Source organism: Kwoniella botswanensis, chromosome 1 (assembly GCF_036426115.1).
Source record: "Kwoniella botswanensis chromosome 1, complete sequence".
NCBI lineage: Eukaryota > Fungi > Basidiomycota > Tremellomycetes > Tremellales > Cryptococcaceae > Kwoniella > Kwoniella botswanensis.
Genome location: NC_088599.1, coordinates 15,948,960 through 15,968,547, shown reverse-complemented (window position 1 = coordinate 15,968,547; position 19,588 = coordinate 15,948,960). Strand labels below are relative to the sequence as shown.

At 43.3% G+C, this 19,588-nt stretch overlaps 7 protein-coding genes across 7 annotated transcripts; 3 read left to right on the top strand and 4 right to left on the bottom strand.

Annotated features, from left to right (window-relative positions):
• Positions 1 to 28: 28 nt before the first annotated feature.
• L199_006043 (cytosolic Fe-S cluster assembly factor CFD1) lies at positions 29 to 1,263 on the top strand (the record flags this gene model as incomplete). Its single annotated transcript, XM_064891744.1, has 3 exons — positions 29 to 107; positions 186 to 533; positions 671 to 1,263. 3 exons carry the CDS (start codon positions 29 to 31, stop codon positions 1,261 to 1,263), a joined length of 1,020 nt encoding a protein of 339 aa, XP_064747816.1.
• A 386-nt stretch (positions 1,264 to 1,649) lies between these two features.
• Positions 1,650 to 4,627, bottom strand: L199_006042 (N2,N2-dimethylguanosine tRNA methyltransferase; the record flags this gene model as incomplete). Its single annotated transcript, XM_064891743.1, has 12 exons — positions 1,650 to 1,962; positions 2,089 to 2,274; positions 2,343 to 2,425; positions 2,495 to 2,629; positions 2,736 to 2,910; positions 2,980 to 3,180; positions 3,243 to 3,306; positions 3,378 to 3,502; positions 3,617 to 3,922; positions 3,991 to 4,085; positions 4,161 to 4,231; positions 4,306 to 4,627. The coding sequence occupies 12 exons, from the start codon at positions 4,625 to 4,627 to the stop codon at positions 1,650 to 1,652; spliced, it is 2,076 nt and encodes a 691-aa protein (XP_064747815.1).
• A 542-nt stretch (positions 4,628 to 5,169) lies between these two features.
• On the top strand, positions 5,170 to 6,341 carry L199_006041 (histone chaperone ASF1; the record flags this gene model as incomplete). The annotated part of the gene is made up of 5 exons (XM_064891742.1): positions 5,170 to 5,172; positions 5,326 to 5,425; positions 5,505 to 5,579; positions 5,745 to 6,012; positions 6,131 to 6,341. 5 exons carry the CDS (start codon positions 5,170 to 5,172, stop codon positions 6,339 to 6,341), a joined length of 657 nt encoding a protein of 218 aa, XP_064747814.1.
• A 598-nt stretch (positions 6,342 to 6,939) lies between these two features.
• Positions 6,940 to 7,674, top strand: L199_006040 (uncharacterized protein; the record flags this gene model as incomplete). Its single annotated transcript, XM_064891741.1, has 5 exons — positions 6,940 to 6,993; positions 7,061 to 7,147; positions 7,215 to 7,298; positions 7,389 to 7,523; positions 7,609 to 7,674. 5 exons carry the CDS (start codon positions 6,940 to 6,942, stop codon positions 7,672 to 7,674), a joined length of 426 nt encoding a protein of 141 aa, XP_064747813.1.
• Positions 7,675 to 8,153: 479 nt separating this feature from the next.
• On the bottom strand, positions 8,154 to 8,444 carry L199_006039 (uncharacterized protein; the record flags this gene model as incomplete). The annotated part of the gene is made up of 1 exon (XM_064891740.1): positions 8,154 to 8,444. One exon carries the CDS (start codon positions 8,442 to 8,444, stop codon positions 8,154 to 8,156), a length of 291 nt encoding a protein of 96 aa, XP_064747812.1.
• Positions 8,445 to 10,490: 2,046 nt separating this feature from the next.
• Positions 10,491 to 14,308, bottom strand: L199_006038 (uncharacterized protein; the record flags this gene model as incomplete). Its single annotated transcript, XM_064891739.1, has 9 exons — positions 10,491 to 11,329; positions 11,388 to 11,701; positions 11,761 to 11,893; positions 11,948 to 12,059; positions 12,358 to 12,411; positions 12,833 to 12,967; positions 13,053 to 13,183; positions 13,250 to 13,441; positions 14,290 to 14,308. 9 exons carry the CDS (start codon positions 14,306 to 14,308, stop codon positions 10,491 to 10,493), a joined length of 1,929 nt encoding a protein of 642 aa, XP_064747811.1.
• A 1,954-nt stretch (positions 14,309 to 16,262) lies between these two features.
• L199_006037 (uncharacterized protein) lies at positions 16,263 to 18,047 on the bottom strand (the record flags this gene model as incomplete). The annotated part of the gene is made up of 6 exons (XM_064891738.1): positions 16,263 to 16,506; positions 16,609 to 16,757; positions 16,819 to 17,086; positions 17,192 to 17,226; positions 17,334 to 17,834; positions 17,952 to 18,047. 6 exons carry the CDS (start codon positions 18,045 to 18,047, stop codon positions 16,263 to 16,265), a joined length of 1,293 nt encoding a protein of 430 aa, XP_064747810.1.
• Positions 18,048 to 19,588: the final 1,541 nt, after the last annotated feature.

The window sequence follows — 19,588 nt, the reverse complement described above, 5'->3', positions numbered from 1 at the left end:
ACTTTCAGCCCATTGCAACACCCTCAAGATGTCAGATTCTATCGAAACGCCCGTATCTCGTCGATTATCTTCCGTTAAAAACATCATCATCGTCCTTTCAGGTAAAGGTGAGTCTCTCCCCATATCATGTATAAGCACCTCATAATGTACGGCAGAGAACCTAATGTCTATTATTGTTCGGATAGGAGGAGTAGGTAAATCATCATCCTCCGTCCAACTAGCTCTATCCCTCCTCTCCCAGAACCCTTCCAACCGGGTCGGTCTCTTGGACTTGGACATAACTGGACCCTCCCTCCCTCGAATGGTAGGACTAGACATCCCCGAGGCAACAGTCCACCAAAGTAGTGCAGGCTGGGTACCTGTCTATGTAGATAATGGGAAAAGACTAGGAGTGATGAGTATAGGTTTCTTATTGAAGGATAGAGGTGATAGTGTCGTTTGGAGAGGTCCAAAGAAAGATGGAATGATAAGACAGTTTTTAAGTGAAGTGAGATGGGGTGAATTGGATTATTTGGTTATTGATACGCCTCCTGGTGAGTTGAACCTCATCTTAATTTGTCAAGATCTCAACCCATTCCCTTCCTCTAACGTGCAATCTAAGATCTACCTAGTCTACTATTCTGTCTAAATTGTATAAGTTGACTTGACTAATGTATTCCTACTTTCGCAGGAACATCTGATGAACATATCTCCCTTCTCACCCATCTTCATCCCCTATTCACTCCCACCCTCTCAAAACCTACTACCCCATCCTCCATCTTGATTTCCACACCTCAAACAACAGCATTGAACGATACCATCAAATCACTATCATTCACCCGTAAACTCCAATTACCCGTTATGGGTCTGGTGGAAAACATGTCGGGATACGTCTGTCCATGTTGTAACGAAATCTCCTATACGTTTGGAAACAATACAAACACGGAAAAAATATTCAAGGAGCAGAATGGGGTTGATATCTTGGGTAAAGTACCGATTGATACGGTCTTGGTGGGGTTATTGGATAGTGTGAGTAAAGGTGAATTAAATGTTGATGTACAACAACAACAACAACAACAACAACAACAACAACAAAATGGAAATCATGAACAAGGGGAAAATGGAGACAACGGTCAACAGCAATCCCATTTCCCGTTATTGAATGAATATAACAAAACTGCAAGTTCGACTATATGGAGATCTATCACTGATAAATTGGTAAAGAAGATCGAAAGTAGGAAAGAACAAATCAGGGAGAGGTTGGCACCGTCGACAATAAACTAAACTAGATACGGATCTATTGACAAACTATAGATGACATACCGAGTGTGTCCGTCAAATGACACTTTTACCTTGGTCAGCAATCCCCAAATGACCAATGTCTCACCGTCATATGTCAGTACGTCATCAAGCATAAGACCCTACATATAGAAGTAGAAAGGATGAATCGGATAGGTGTATCAACTGTTTCTTCTACATACATTTGTACCACCACCACCACCACCATTTAGTATTGATCAGTGTTTGTGTTTCTTTGGACACAAAAGACTATCTCCAGTCAAGTTGTAGTGCAAATTCCTTTGTATGATCATCAACATAAAACCCAAATAATGCATCGATCCAATATTGACATATATATACACTTCACATCCTGAATCTCAGCATGACTATCATTGTAGATTCATCATCTCCTCTTCGTCCATCTCCTTCTCAACTTTCAAAGCAAATACATCCTCCTGAGTCTGAGGCAAGATCACATCACCCACAAACTCATTGTCTTCAATCTTACTTCTCTTACTCTCCACCTTTACATCATCGACTTCATCCACTTTTCGTTTCTCCGTTGTCGGGGGTACAGCAACTTGTATCGATTTGGCTCTTGGAGCAGGTCCCCAATTAGGTAGAGGGTTAACCTGATAGAATGTTTCTTTACCCGTTCGTTCGAGGGAAGCATCTGGATGAGGAGTGAAATCGATCGTGTGGCTATTCTCTCTCATTGAATTCAGTACATTGCCTCACTAGATCTGAGATGCGATCCAAGCCCCCTTACGAGTACAGAGGAGAGTGAAGAAACAAGCGAGAAGACTAAAAGAGATATGATGAACTCACGTCATAGGTTTACTGATCAATTTCCTAGCCGGACTACCTTCCGCAATCTTATCGATCCTTATAGGAGACGTTTTAGCTTCTTCCCTCATGATGTCAAATATGAATGATCTAGGTGCATCGGTCTTGACTGCTCCTGCTTGAGCGTGAGATCGGGAGATCTTATACCCGCCATTCAACAGTGCGGACCTATCACAGAAAAACAAGCAATTAACCTTTCAGGATTGTCGTAGATCGATGGTAGAAGATACACTCACAGTATCTTGTTGAGAGGCATAGATGACATATGTAAACATTTAGCTACTCTATTAGCGGTGAAGAAGAAAGGATCGGGAAGTTCCTATATTGGGGCATTATCAGATTATTAGCCATATTCACTATTTTGGACGGACGAAGCAGGAGCACCCACCTGAGCTGCTAAAGATAACATTCCCAACATTCTAGGGAAAGTCTTATATTCCTTCTCCTGAGTTGAGATATCTTTCATTACTCTCTTGGCGAATTCCGGATCTTGGATTGGTCCAAGCCATAGTGGTCCACCGAGCTGTCAATCAAAAGCAATATCAGTATGACATTGTAGTGGAGATAATGACTCGTAGATGGGTATTGCGGTATTTGAGTTGTATACGGAAATAACAAGAATCACTCACATGCATCGTCCCACCACATTCCTCGCAATTCGATCCATTCTTCGCCGTAGGTCCCGCATGAGTCTTGAATGACTCCCTCACAACACCCTTTGCAGTTTCTCTTTCCACAATTCTACCGAAAGGTTGTATCACAGATGTCTCACAGAAATTGCAAGTGTAGACTACACCGGTATTACTATACAACAAAGCCAAACAGACATCCTCAGTCATCGACGAATCGTTGATCTTCGTCTAGTTCACTCACCTGGATAATCTCTTAACCTGTTCAGGACCAGTATTGATCCTAACGAACAATCTCACGTAGAAGTCTATGGAGAACGATAACAAAGGTGTGATGTATCGACCATATCTCGCTGCGCAGGTTGCAAGTGAATGCAGGACCAATCGAAGGCCAGCTTCATGTGTATATTCAGCATGGACATTGACACCTCCGTAATTCGAATAACTAAATAACGCGTCCTAATAGTCAATAATGGGAATTCTCCAAAGAGCGCAAGGTTGACATACCATTTCTCAGGGTACTGTTGACCGGCAAGAACAGCTAGATCCGTACATGTTATAGCGAGTAAACCTATCGTACCATGCTTCGGTGAGTTGATTGTCCAAAGGTAAAATATGACGATTATGTTGGATTCAACTCACCTCCATCTGATATACATCCTATGGCGGCATCGATGAACGGAGCTGCTGTACCGTATGGATCGAGATCTACTACGTCTACCCTGGAGGTTGGACCGACAGGTGATCGATGGGAGTACATGAACGCGCTATAAATGGGTAGAACAGGTCAGCGCTACTATTCGTATTGACAAACGTAGGTAATGCTCATTAGGTCTGTAGCCCGTAGACAGTATCTACACCTTTGATGTAATCACACTCACCAGGCATCACCTTCATTGATCTTCACTCGTCCTCTACACCCAGGTCTTCTACCAACCTTATCTTTAGGTTCCAATCCATCTTCTGCTTCTGCCGTTTCCTCTGACTCTACTTTGACGTCTGTTGTCGTACTTTCCTCTTTCACTTCCCCCTCACCATTTTCAACAGGTGTGCTAGTACCATCTTCTTTCACAGGTGGTTGCCAAGGTTTTCTGGGTGGGAGGGAATCCTCCCCTACTCCATTAAACGTTACATTTCTCCTCATCGCTTCGCACGCCGATGGCGAAAGATCATTCGCAAGAACATACCTACAAAATTGGTTTGATCGATGTCAGCTGATACGCCACTGGCACTTACGGTGACCAATACAGCTTACTTGACATTGGGTATCTCTTTAGCATATCTGATAGAACGTAATCCAGTAGCAGCGAGAGCTTCAAGGATGTTAATGGAAGGAGCTCTGAATTTTCGCTACGAAAGAACAGCAAAAACATGTATCAGTCATATTCCATATACTACCAACATGGTATCATTGACATAGCTCACCTCTGTCGAAGGCCCAGCTACAGGCTGTTCATCTTTGACCTGTACTTCTTCCGCACCATCAGGCAGGTTACCTAAACAAAGACAAGACGTATAATAAGCTCTTGTATTCTCGCTCTGTGCTTGTAGTATTGTATGATAAGCATACTTTGTTCATCTACCGTGACACCATCTTGTTTCAATTTCTTAGCCTGTTTCTTACTGACTCCACCGTTCTTAGCCAACTTCTTCCTAAACTTCGCTTCCAGCTCCTCTTTCCTCAATTCGTTCCACGCTCTTATGACAGCAACGCTCATATCCCTATTATAATGCTGAACGGGGTTCAAGAACGCTCCTGCCTTGGGCAAGAAGATGGTAGTGGTTGATTCGGTATGGGTCGTATGGCCTTTTGGGATACCTTCGGGTAAAGGGATGGTATAGGGGATTTCGGAAGGGCTGCCGGGGTTTGGGTTTGATGTTGATGTGGACATTTTGCGGAATGATTGACAGGTAGTGCAGCGAAGGGCGACAAATGGTAGATTTGAGATAGCTCGATATAGGGAGTGTGACCTTACAAGCATATAGCCTGCTTGTGATCAGACCTACTCGGTGTCGGTGTCAAGATGGATGACCTTAAGTTGATGGTGATGGTGATAACTGTTTTGGAAAAAAAAAGTCAATCTCGAAAATGAACAATTCAACCTTCTTGGTGGAGGGAAGATATCGAATAAGTAAAGTAGAATGATAAGGATCGACTGTATCAAACATTAGTCCACGTCATGCCGTATTCATAGGATGATCGCGTCCTCCTGTTAGATGGCCATCAGTCGCGTCTTCTCTCTCTTTCATCTCGACAATTTCTTTCCTTCCCTATCCTAAACTAAACTGTCCTTCATTCTCAAGTCGACTTACTCAACATCTACCCACCCCATTTCTCTGAACGACCACGACGAGGAAGCACAGCAAGCCTCTTCTATTTTACATCCACCTGGAAGTTTGTCTTGTTCGAGAGCAAGAGAGAACACACTTCAAAATGGTAAGTCAGATCACCTTCCAATCGCCTTCCTCGAACAGCTCAAGCTAAAAACATGTCCGCCTCACTTCCCTATATAGTCTATCGTTAGTATCTTTACTATCCTGACCCCTTTCCATGGTAAATCCGTACTCACACAGTGCTCGCATCTACCAGGTCAACATCCGTAATATAGAATTAGTGAATAACCCAGCCAAATTTGACGATCCATATCATTTCAGGATCAAGTTCGAGGCTATCGCGCCGTTGGAGGAGGGTATGTCAATCCTCCTGCATATCAATGGAGAGTTCGAACGGTGGATACTGACACCTTGTTCCTCGAACTCTCCTCACAGACCTTGACTGGAGATTGATTTATGTAGGATCGGCGAAATCAGAAGAATTCGATCAGGAGTTGGATAATTGTTCGGGTGAGTATACTCTTACAGGTGGCTTGATAGGCAAGTGGCGAAGATACTGATCATATGAGTGTCTTCCTTCCATGCGTCTCTTTATCGAATTCTTACAAAAAAATCCACATTCCATCCTGCAAATCATCTCTTCCTTCTCATTTTTCCTTTTCTTTGGCAAAACAGTTGGACCTATACCAGCAGGTATAAACGCCTTTGATTTCCAAGCCCCTGCACCTCAACATCATCTACTACCATCGACCGAGACAGAAGAGATACTAGGCGTGACGGTGATAATCATAACCGCTTCGTATAAGGAGAAAGAATTTGTAAGAGTTGGCTACTATGTGAATACATATTACGAAGAGGAGGAATGGAAGGAAAACCCACCACCGACGGTACAGTGGGATAAGTTGTTTAGGAATGTGTTGATTGAGAAACCAAAAGTTACGAGGTTAGTCGATTGTCTTTACATTCGTACTAACACTTTCAATCACATGTAATTTTCCAATACGTTAATTGCCCATCGCTCAAGGACGAAGCTGACATGTCTATTACTTGACACAACCTAGATTCCAGAACCCATGGGACACGGCTACTCAAGCATCTCCATTCGATTCACAATCATTCTCCAACGGTAATGGTACTACCGCCCAGCAACAACTCCCTCCGTCAGGTGGTAACGGTAATTTCGAGACATTCTCAGCACCTTTACCTCCACCTGTCCAAAAAGCCGCAGCGGTCGGTTCTAGTGGTGGTGGGGAAGATATAGAAATGTCGTAGCAGTATATAGATTACACCTGATGTCGAGAACAAACTCTATCAATAATCATCACAATCATGTATAAATATCATTGTCATAATCCGTTTTCAAGCGTATCTTACTTGCTTGCATGATTTATATATCGCCAGATCGACGGAAAGCAAGTCTAGCATGTTGGCCATATATGGTAATGACGAGAAGAAAGGTGACACGAGGTAATATCAAAAACGAGGACCATGAAGGTGACAAGGGCAAAGAGAAGAGCTTGGAACGGCAAGTATCCAGATAGGACTGCTGTGGTTCGTTTGGTTTGCTTTTTTTTGTCTGGTTCTTCTTCGTGTGAAAGCAAGACGACAATCCTTGGTGTTCAGATCGTTTATCTTATGCATATATCCATGCACCAAGTAGTGCCCTTTCAATGATCTCTTCCTCTCGCATATATATATATATATATAGATGGATACTGAAATTGTGACCCATTCATCATCGCGTGACACAGATCCATGTCAACAAGGGGCTCCACATCCGATCGAACGGGATGATGATCATCACTCAAGTCCAGTCAACTCATCTCTTAGTACATCATTTCTTTATCTACCATCGATCACAGACATTATCATGCCGCCTAGAAAATCAAGAAACCTGAGCTCATCAGGAGACGAAGTATCCGAGGTCAGTTGATTGGTTATAAAACCTGCAGAGAAGGAAACAAATAGCTGATATCGGTCCATCGAACTAGGACAAACCGGATGTATCCTCCAAAGCATCATCATCGAAACGAGCGCAAGATCAAGATGGGACTGAGGGTGCTGAGCCCAAAAGCAAGGTCAGCTCATTGTATTTTGTCCTCCACCGTTGAGGGAGGGTTGACAGCTGATTAATATGGGATGCAGAAATCCAAATCATTCAATTCCAAGGAAAGTTCCGGCGGTGAAGTCGAGATCGAAGAGAATGACGATGGAGATTCGTTCTTCAAGGTGAGTCTGTATCAAGGTGATGGTATCCCGATCAATATCCAACAAGCGAGATGTAAGTAGCGTACTGATACTCTGATAACCATGTGATAGCTGAGCGAATACCGTCGATTGACAGTCCGAACATTCAAGGGTAAAGTTCTCATAGACATCCGAGAGACGTACAAGGACAAGTCGACTGGTCAGATTAAACCTGGTGCAAAAGGTATAAGTCTCACTAAAGAACAGGTGAGGAACAGATCTTTCTCTATATGGCGATGTATGGTATAGCACGAACTTATATAGCTGATGCTCTGCTTGAACGTCCGAATAGTGGGATGTACTCAAATCGAATATCGATAATGTAGATGATATGATAGTCAAGGTTCATGACAAGTAAAAGTCGCCCATTCAAGACAGGAAGAAAAGAGATTCATTTTAGTCATCAATAAATAATGTCAGTGTAATGTATAGATGGTATCTTGTCATGGGTCACCGCTCACACATCCAGACGAATGTCAATATAGTTGTTGGATTTTGCGACTAGGTTGAACGTTCTTCACTCAATTATTATCCTCGCGATTACCATCCTGCCTGATTTTCTTCGACTTTCGATCATTGAATGCTATTAGACTACTAACACTCATCCTTGATTTTGATTAATTGACCTAATGCTGACTTATCACTATCAACATGAACTTGATCAACGAGCATCATCAGACATAACACATCATATCACATCATAGCAGGCCGGGCTCATATCAAGGTACGGAGTGATATAACCACACTACTCGAGCTTTGGAGTGTCATCATGATCAGCGAGATCCGTCCGATCCACATAGACTGACAACCTACAAGGCAGCTCACTTGTTATTCATACTATTCCTCCTCCTTTTCCTTCTCCTTCTTCGAAGCTGAATCGGACTTGGAGACCTTCTCTTTGGCAACGACCACTTTCTCCCTCTTCTCCACAAGCAAATCCAACTTGATGAGTGGCGGAGGAAGAGCAAAACTGTCATTGACATTGTCAGTCTCGGGAGGAGGTGTGGAAGGTGGCGAGCAATAGTATGGGAAAGGTGGGGATGGTGAAGGTGAAGGATCAGGCGAAGGGTCAGGAGAGGAGTCTGGTGAGAGTTTGGGATCAGTGACGTTGGGTCTTTGTGAGGTCATATTGGTGATTGGAAATTTGAATGTAAGCTTCGTAGTGATAGTGAGTTGGTGTTGTGAGATGCTACAGCATTGATAGAAAAGTAAACCTTTGTATACCTATAGGTTATGTTCATCCTGTAGACTTACACTACCGTGTTTAGAAGGCTTCCTTCGAATTCTTCAGAAGATGAACTCACTTCCTGTTCACGTCACCTCAACACGACTCAAAGGGATCGAAGCTCGGAGTATAAAGAAGAAGGACAGGAAATTGACTTCTTCAAGCAAAGCCGATCCATGTGCAGACGCATCTGTATGTCCCTTCTCTACACAATGAGGACCAAGGAACCGAAGGACAAGGTTGATTCAGTCGAACGAAGTGCCAAGGAGGAATGATCTGCAAGGACGAGTCGATTCGCATTCCTTTGCCTCGAGGTTTACATTTACATGTCGGGTCAGTGAGAGTTTTCGGTCGGTCTAGATAGATAAAGTAATTGATGTCCGAAAACCGATGGGATCATACAACACTCGTACAGTGCCCACATTTTTTGATATGCAAGACAGCTCAGAATGACAGCACCAAAAGCACCCCCTACAGTGGCAGAATGCGGAATCGTGCGATACTTTCTCCCCCATACAATATAGGATGCTAGTGGCAAAACGCCAAAGTTAGATACAGTACATTCCGTAAGAAACGATACACGATACATGTTTACAAATTTCATATACTGTACATCATCAGTATCCCAGCATTATACATATTCTAACACTACGAAGACTGAAACTCTATGGTCCATGACGTTTTACATCTTACAGTAAATGGTGTTACGAAACAAACAATAGATCTAATCAAAATTTTCTATCAGGTCAGGTCAGAGTGACAAACTACCATTTATGCACTCATCCACTCGCCCAGATCAAACAGAACCGAATCACAATCATCATCTCTTACCGCCACTTTGGCCTTGCTCTCGTCCTAGACTCCCACCTGGACCTTTAGACGTCTTTAGGAAGATTTGGGTTTACTAGACGGAGTGGGACTGGCGGGAGGCGGCGGTGTACCATTTTACTAGGGTCTGTAGGCGTATTCGGATCATTCCCCTTTGCTAGATGTCATTCATTAATGGGAATCCCCTTCAATCGAGGATTTTAACACCACTCACAGACGTATTGTATCTTTCTTTGTTTTCACCTTCTGATCGCTTGATATTAGGAATATACTGAACCCTCGATAATACTCAAATTTCGAGAAGTATGATGATTAGGTTGGACAAACAAAAATCCTATACATTATTTTGAAGTAGAGTCCTCAGGACATTCTTTGAAGTTGTACGCCTCATGATGTCCTGATGACATGAAAGAAGCTTGACTTGTATTCATGATGATATTCATAATCACCATCACGCTCAGTGATTGGTTGCGGGTAGGAGAGAGAGACCAACATCAATGATTTCATTGATTTCGTCGATGCACGACAGAACAGGCAATTCTTAAAGCAGTCGAGTCGATATACAGTAACTTACAGGCTGAAGTTCCTACACGACATGATGCTAACGATATGCGATCACAACCTAGCTGGTGCTCTCTGATCGCACCGCACTTTACCAGCGTAACCATCAACCAAATGTTACAGTGTCCTCCACATGCGACCAACGGACGATGCAAATCGATACATTCCCTTCTCGCATGATATATGGGCTTTGCTATATATATATATATATATATACTGATACTTATACTTTATATACTTTTTAAACAGTGCGATGTGCGATGTGATGTGATGTGAAATGGGGAAAGTGAAGAAAAGATATTCTAAATGAGCTGAAGATGTAGAAAGAGATAGAAGAAATGAACTACGATATAGATAGGGAATAAGAAGAGAAAGCGAAAAGGAATGTATTATGCTACTCGAGAATAAAGAACTAAACGATCTTGTGGTCAAAGAGGGCTGATAGCACAACAAGGGAATATAGAGGAACTTGCGTAAGTCATAATGGAGAAGAGTCAAAGTAAGATGTCAGGATAGGTAAAGTAGACAAGAGATGTAATAATACAATTCAACGAGTCCATCTAAAATTGCATTGGTGATCCGGCAGTTTGAGGTGATTGAGCAGGTTGGTTCAAGCCCAAGGGCGACGGTGCAGTTTTCTTGCCTCTTCTACCTAACAGCGTAGCATTGTTGATATCCAATTCGAATCCTGTACCACTTGGTTTACTGTTACCACCATTACCACCCCTAGCTCTATCTCTTTGTCCAGCTCTACCGTCATACAAGACAGCTTCGGCCTCTCGTCTGTTGGCTCCTCCTCGACCAGCATAATGTTGAGAGGGCTGTTCTTTGACACCGGCAGCTGCGTTGGCAGCATCCCTTCCTCGATGCTGTTGGATCTGTCTAGCGACAGCTTCACCGTGTTTACGTCTTGCTTCCTCCAACTGGACGGCTTCATCTTCGTCTTCATCTTCTTCGTTAAGCCCTTGTAAGAACCCTCGAGTACCAGCTCCACCAGGTCCGTTGTATGCTCTTCGTCGAGCGCCTTCTTCTTCCATTCGATGCACAGCATAGGTAACATCGAAGGCTTCCTTCAATGCGCCAACACCGGGCGATCGACCTTCCCTATTACCAGCTCGTATAGATGCGAGAAGAGGTGAGTCGAGTGGTGCATTTTCGGCGGTGGGCGGTCGTAGACCTCCCGGAGTAGCAGCTGGTGGTTGAGCAGATGGAGCATCTTTGATCCATGGATGGGCGAGGAATTCATCGATGGTATATCGTTGAGCGGGATCGACACATAGCAAGTGAGTGATCAGATCCTTGGCAGATGTCGAGATATCATCCCACCATGGACTTAGGAAAGTGTAGTATCCTCGGGCAACCTTTTCGGTTAGAACGTTGATACTTTCGTCGTAGAAGGCTGTTGAGACCGAGATTTAGTTTTCATCCTCACGTTTACCGCATGCGACATCACTTACGAGGGAAACCACACAGCAAGGTATACAGCACACATCCCAAAGCCCACATATCAACACTCTTACTATATCTCTCATCTTTCACAATCTCAGGTGCGGTGTAACCGACAGTACCACACGGTGTCATGGTCTGCTCGTCCCATACGATCTTCGATAAACCGAAATCGGCGATCTTCACTCGGCCGATACCACCACCTCCGATGCCAGGTCGGAATTCACCCTCATCCTCCTTCTCCTCGTCGTAAGGTCGATGTATGGGCGTGCGGGATGGTATAATCGGAATTCGTTCGAACAACAAATTTTCCGGTTTGATATCACTGAACAGATGTTTTCGTGAGCTTTTACCATTTCACCCAAGGCGAATGGGCTGACTTACCGATGCACGACACCTCGTTCCTCATGAAGATATCGAATACCTTCCGCTACCTGGAGGATGACATGTCTTGACAATGCCTCGGAGAAGTAGGTGAGTTTGACGATTTGGTGGAACAATTCACCACCTTCCATGACTGATACTCAAAGTCAGTATAATTTCGCAATAATTATCTATATGATTCACTCACGTTCGAGTACGAGGAAATAATGCTCTTCACTTTCGAAAAAGGCGAGTAATTTGACTATACCAGGATGGTCGATACCTCGCATGATCTGCACTTCCTTGAGGATGTTGGCTCGCTAAAAGCGCAAGAAAAGTCAGCACCATGACCTTTGTAAGTATAGGGCATCACGTCAAGCGGTGAATGAGATCATGCAAAGGATTTATCTACGAGTGAAACAGAATAAAAGGTATTGCCAGAGAGCTAGGCTAGTCGGCAACGAAAGAATATAAACAAAATACTTTCGTCGCTCGAGGGCCAGCGATCGCAAGTGTAACAAAGTATATTGGTACCGGCAGGATAGTTGGGGGAATATGACGTTTGGGCAAGGGGAAAAGATAACAGGTGGATGAGGAACAAAAGAGAGAAAGACCAACCTCTGTAACCCTAGGCCTCTTCTTAAAATTGGCATTGAGGTGTTTATTGCCATGCTAGATTGGCGACAAGGCAGAATCGCACATCATATGTCAGTTGTTGTTCTTGTTGTCTCCCGACGAAGCAAATCTTGACGAATCGAAACAAGTGAAAGCGGACGGTGTGCGACGACCAGCATGGCGTGACTGCCACACGGGTGTTTGGATGAACATGTCGCAGGAGGTTGCGATGATGATCGAATGTGGACAGTGGAACATAGTTGAACACAAAAGAGAGATACGAAACTGAAGGTTCAAAAAGCACTCGATACCTTGATCCCAGCCTGGCCAGGGCGTGAGAGGTATGCGAGGCTAAATAAGAAGACTACATACAGAAAGCAAAGAAGAGGAGCAACCTCCTGATGGTCATATCGCCGAGATATGCGAATGATCGAGATAGTCGATAGGTATTAGTTATAGTAGGGAAAACGATTCTCACCTGTGAGTGATTTAGCTCATACTTTCTGACCACCTTAACGGCAACTTTACGTCCAGTTTTCTTCTCGACAGCTTTGTACACGTTTGAGAAAGCTCCATCACCCATCTTCTCGATCAACGTATAAGCTTCCAGACCCTTTTAAGACGGAATGACGTCAGTTCGGAGACTTTCCCAAGATCTTTACGAGAGTGCCTGCAGCAATTTCAATGGCAACACTCACTTCGTAGACTGGCATCTTTTCACTCTGCGCCCTCTCATCAGCAACGATCCGCTCAGCTTCTTCCCGGTAGTTGGGGGACACCATTGGAGCTTTACTACCTGATTGTGACGATTGTGGTTGCGCTGATTGCGCTAAAGGAGTCAATCAAATATCAGTCATGCTTTCGTACGAACGAAAACAAGGTTGTCAATACTTACCACTGGTCGCAGTCAGTCCTTGACCTGGCATATCGTTATTGTAATATGCTTGCTGTACTTGTTGAGGCTGAGCTGTCTGCTGTTGATGCTGTGCTTTGCTTGATCGATGCCCACCAGATTGGGTTGTTCTGCTTTCCGGTTGAGTAGCGTTGGATTGGGAAGTTTGGGCGTGTTTGCCGTGTCGTAAGATCTCTATTGAATCGTTATGTTCCAAATTCCGGAAAGGCAATCCACGGTGATTCAGGATTCGAATAATCGAAGAAGAGTTTCGTTTGATTAGAGGTCGCCGATGTTGAAAATGGTATGGATTGACATGTGGTATAGGTATAGGGATCGGTGTGGTAGGTTGATGATTTGATTTTGATTTGGATATGGATCGTTGAGTTGGAGGTAAAATCGGAGAGGTCAGCTTCTCGCCTGAGATTGCAGGTGGTTGTGGAGGCGTTGTGAATATGGGAGAAAGGACCTTGGACGGTGAAGGCAGAAAGGAAGGAGTTGATGATGACGACGCGATGATACTGGGGGAACAGTACGGCATGACGGAGTTGTGTACAGGACAAGAATGAAAGGTGAAAAAGTGGATGCAGATAGCATAAGGGGTAGTGTTATCAAGCACAGAAAGAAGATGAGATAAGTGGATGGCAAGAATACAATGAACAGAGGGTGAATGATGAATGATGGATGAAAAGAAAGTATGGTGGTGTAACTGTGTAACACGCTAATCGACCAGTCGACTAGTACCAGTGTTTTAACGTTTGGTGTTCCACTCCCACGCACAGACCCCATCCATGCCATCAATGTCGTCATACCCATCACCATCATACAACATGACTGACACACAAAAAAACACAAGTCACAAGTGGCAAATTCAAATTCAAGTAAGAAAAATAGTTTACTTCTGGTTTAAAAGTAGTCTCGGTCGGATTCAGATGAAAGAGATAATAGAAACGAATGGACCAGGAGGAAAGGGAGTCAAAGTGGGGGATGAGGAGCAGCAAACCAATTGGGGTACGATATAAGTAAATGATCACCAAACTCACGTTTGAAACTCGATAACATTCCGTCGTCTATGAGATTGGCGTTCTCCAACTTATCAATAGCGGTATTGTAATCTTTCTCTAATTGTTCGATCGATCTTCTTCTTGCTCCTGTTTTGCTGGCTGTCGCAGAAGTATCTGATATTGATCTTGATTGAGACTGTGACTGTGAGTTTGGAGAGGAAACAAGCAACTGAACTTGTTTATGGGTGAATTTGATATTCGGATCAGATAATGGGACAAGAACAGAAGGTGAGGGTAAATCAGAAGTTGAGATTGATATATCTGAATTCGAGTTCGATGTTGTCGTTGACGTTGACGTAGTGACTAGGTTTCTATTGATAACGTTGGAAGGATTAGAGGAAGTGATATCTTGAGGTGATTGAGTCGTCAGATTGGGCGACTGACTCGAATGGGTAAGAAGAACTCGAAACGAGTAGGTAGAGAGATGATTAACTAAACGACCGGGTAGTACGGTACGGTTTAACTGTTATATTTGAATGTCGTTTATTTGAAAACGATCGTTGGGTGAGGTGGTTGTTGTAGATTGAGAAACGTAATGATGACGATGATGATTCCAAAAGACAGTATGAATCAGCATGTGATCGCTTCGTTTCTGCGATATATGGTATATGTATGTTAAGGTATCCCCAACTCCAACTCGATGTATGATTTTGGATGCAAAAGATGATGAGAGATGATGATTCATTTACCGCACCACCCAATTCACCATAATAATTGACGTCACACAGAGGAACACACACCCAGAAAAAAGGATACTCACCTTAGTAAGCTAAAAATTCCACCCAGACTAAAGCTGAGATAGTTATCGTAAAGTAGATAAATTCGATGTATACGTGTGTATTGTACACTTTCTCTTCGTTCTATATGTATATCGATAAACAAGTGTTATACGTTTATACGATGTCGATGATGGTGATGGTGATGATTGGAATGATGATGATGAGTTGAATATTGCTGAATAAGGGGATATGAAGGGAGATCCCACCAGATGAGTGTGGGTTGGATTGGGTCGGTGACGAACACGATGACGATATTAAGGGATCATCTATTCGTGGCTGGAACTTTATGAGGTTGTTTTATTGCGGTTCTTTATTTGTGAACCTCGCTTAACAGCTGGGGATTTACGTGACAAATACGTGGGAGGCGTTTTATCAAGGTGAAGTTGGAAGGTCACGGTTGAAGCGTTACTTCTACTGTGCTGGTATCTATTTTGGAAAAAGAAGAAAGTTTATAGTTCTGGTGAAACGTTACTACTTAAATGCGTGGAAGAAACAGAAGAGTGAAAGAGAAATACACGAAATACGCTTGTGAGGATCATTTATATATGTACTGTACTGTGGATGTACCACTCGTTGTGATCAGATTCCATGGTACCCTTGTCATAATGTCATGTATTGCTCCAACTCCAACACCAATGATCGAAATGATCAACAAAAACATTACTGCGAAGTGACTGCCCTCACATCCAGTATGAACTGATGATGCGAGAGAGTGGAAGGAACGTATCCTCTCCTTGTCGGAGAATTCCAAGAATGGTGATTGACTGACGTCATTCCTTCCACAACTCCACCCATCATGTGTGGCACCTACCCTACTGCAGTACAATCAAAAATTAGATGCCGACATCACATTCTCAATGAGTTACTCGTAGTCAGTGTTGAACTTCGCAGGGGAGCTGGAATCCTAGGCACTAGTGAAAACCTGAATGCATCTTGGTGAAAAGAAAAGGTCCAAAGCTACTGTAAGTTCAGTGACAACCCCGAAAATGTGACGTCGTAGATGACGCAAAGGTCAAAGATGCAGTGTTGCAACCTGGCCGGAAGAGAACCGCTCAGCAACGAACATGGTCGCTACACCGTTATTGCAACCCTATGGATACATACATTGTTGCCAACGATACCGTGATTAATGTCCAAAGATGCCCAAATGACCCCGTACGCTCATGCTCTATCTCAAGACTGAGACCAACTATTCTTACTACCTCTCCTAACACCTATCGAATCATCCCATTCGACTATACCCTTATCCTTATCTACCTTATGATCTTCATTCTCCTGATGGGCCTTCCATCGTCTCTCTTCATCATTTTCGACAAACCTTCTAGCCATCCTAGTGAAGGACGTATCTATCTGATGGATGGTCGTGGGGTCCAAAACTGAAAGAAAAGGTCGAGCTTTGGATTCCCATGCGTGATAACTACGAGAGGAAACATACGGAATCCATGTAAGCTTGCTGTCAGAACACATCATATTATACTAGTGTATCATCCTCCAGTGATTCCGAATTCTTATGACTCACGCAAGTTGACCAGACTGTTCAAAATCATATTCTATCGTCTCATACACAGCATGTATATGATCATCCGTCCATAAAGGCCAGAAGAACGCTCGTTCAGATAATATCGTCAGAAGTGTAGGGTACATCTTGGCTAATGTCCATGGCATTTCCTAGTACCCGACATTGACATTAGCTTGGCTGAACGTTTCATGGTGAATTTTCCACACTCACCACAGAATGTTCCGTCCACCTATCACCTCTAAACCCTTCATAACTGCTCAACCACCTATTCAGAAACTCCGCACCTTGCCTTGCAATAATCACAGCGTTGCACAATCCTTTAGGTTGCATCTCATCATCGCCTCCTGGTCCTCTTAGGAAAGTTAATCCATGAGCCTCCATGCCCAATACGACATCTTGACGGAGAAGGTTGTAAGCCGAGAAAGAACGAAGGACGAAAGTGTCAATGTCGAGGTATATCCCACCGTAATCGCGGAGACTATTGGAGAACATACTGAGATCAGCCTCTATCATTTGACGATGATCCGGAGTATGACCGTTGAAAGTTGAGGTGAGATAACATAGATGGGATAATGACACTCACACTTCCAGCCGTATGATATCAGCTTTATGAGCGAACTAAAAACCCAATCTATCAGCTTCCCACCCTTGTTGAGCCAACGGAAAAGACGTGAGTGGTGGATCAAGAAAGGTAAGATCCGCTTATTCGGACATAATCAACTCACATGGGTAACTGGTCTTTTATCTTTCCCTATCCACTCAACATCCCTTGCCTTCTTCACCCACACTGTACCTTTCCTCTCGCTAGTTATAGGATCTACATGTCCTTCATAGTACTTTATCTTATCCCACCAATAACCCCTCGGTTCATGTATACAATGAAACCAGATGAAATCTGGTTTCAAATTTACCATCGCCGAGCGTATCGCTAGATAAGCGAAATAAGGGAATTCCTCTCCCTCTTCTCCCTCGGCGAGGGGGGCTAGACCATATACGTAATGAACGAGATTCGGTATATCTTCCAGAGGTTGAGGTAACTCTCCAAGTAAAGTAGTGGAAATAGCAGGGGGAGAGGGAGGCAGGGAGGAAGGTAAAAGCGAGAATGAGTCGAGGGGTCTACGGGAGTAGATAGATAGGTATAGGGGATGATTTATACCGATTAATATGCCTAGTACTAGAATCAATAAGGATGGAAGGAAACGTGCAGCGACAAAACGATAATATGACTATTGTATATGTAAACAATCAACGATGTATTAGCATCAAGTATTTTCAACAAGGATGACCTCAGCTCATAGGTGGATGCGAATCATTGTGGTATCATGTAAAGATGTTGAACTCGCCTGTAACCTCCCTTCTCTACCCGTCATAGCCATGGGTACATACTCCCTCCCACTCCCATTGTCTCCGCCCAACCACGAATCCCGAAATACACTCATGGGGTATTCTAACCACCTCTGGTCTTGATCCTGATCCTTCCCCTTTCCTATCGGTATTTTGATACCGTCTAGTATATTGGGAGTGAAAGTGTGTCTTAATGGTAAAGATGAGGAAGATGAACTTGGTGATAACAGTTTGATTGGATTTCTTCACTGGTCACTGATATATACTGCGGATCCGGATTGATAAAGATGTCGACGTAGTCTTCTTCTTTGTGTTATCTTGGCTTCGTTGCCAATATAATGTAAATAAGATGGAGGTAAGATGATAAATATATGTCTTGGGTGATTGCCAAGATGCCTAAATAAGTCTTGGATCGAAATGTACTCCTTACTACGATTGCGAGGCGATGCAGTCGACTGTTCGTTGATCTGGATGACGAGCGAGGTTGATCGACGTAGGTCGACGGGAAAAGTATCGGTACTTGAGAGAATGATGATCTATCTTGAGAAATGCAGTTGACAGGTAGTGGTATCCAATCAATAAGGTCAATATGAGGTCAATACATCGTGTGTGAATACATGCAAATCGATTGAATCGATGAGAAAATTAGTGGAAAGGATCCTAGGATCTTAGGATGTTTAAGCGTAAACTTGTGAAACTTGTGAATTCACCTGCGTAATTGGCGTTACCATTAAGTTAACGTTTTAAGGTATTTCGGTTCGGATCTGTTCCTGGAATTGATTTTGAGCTGCGGGTACCCTTGGAATCCATAGTATCCCAACATGAAAGAGCCTTGTACTTGTTAGATCGCTCTGGTTAGATGGTATCTACCGCATGGTTCCTCTGACTCTTGTAGCATTCTTGGAAGAAGCTAGTCGCTCGGGCTAGTCTCATCATCAACAAATACGAGTAGATGATCGATGATAGGAAAAATACCTTACGCTCAAACCCAGACCTTGGATCAGACCTTCCGACGAGTTGTGTATGAATGAATAAATTCCTCATTTCACCTATCCTCATACACACACAGACTTATACACTGGACGTGTTATGAAACTCTCTGGATCTATCTCAACTCTCAATGCTCAGCCTTTTGTTTTGAGAGATGAGGGATTTTTCGACCTATCATACTGATTGATATGCTTGACTCGACTTGTCGGACCTGAAAATCTATCTCAATGCTTTCAAACTGGACCATCTCAACATCTCATACGCATATCAATTCGAGAACGGTTCAGCATATATAAGAAAACGCATACGATGGTAACTCGAAAAATATCTGTCCTCACGTACTCTACTGATCAATATCTTCATATTGAATAGGGGACTATTCAGATTAACCGCTCATAACAAATACATACATACGTTCAAAAAAGTAAATACTAATTTCAACATATCACGATACTCGTATCATACATTCACGATGAACGCCTGGTTAGAGATCATAGCTATCTCTACAATGGTAGCTGTAAGTACATCCTATCACATGTTCTGTTTACTTCACCTCGATCTCGATGATTTGCTGATTTCAGTTGTGTGATTGATCTAGAAAACAAACTTACAATCATCATCTACTCCTACTCCCTCTCCGAGTCAA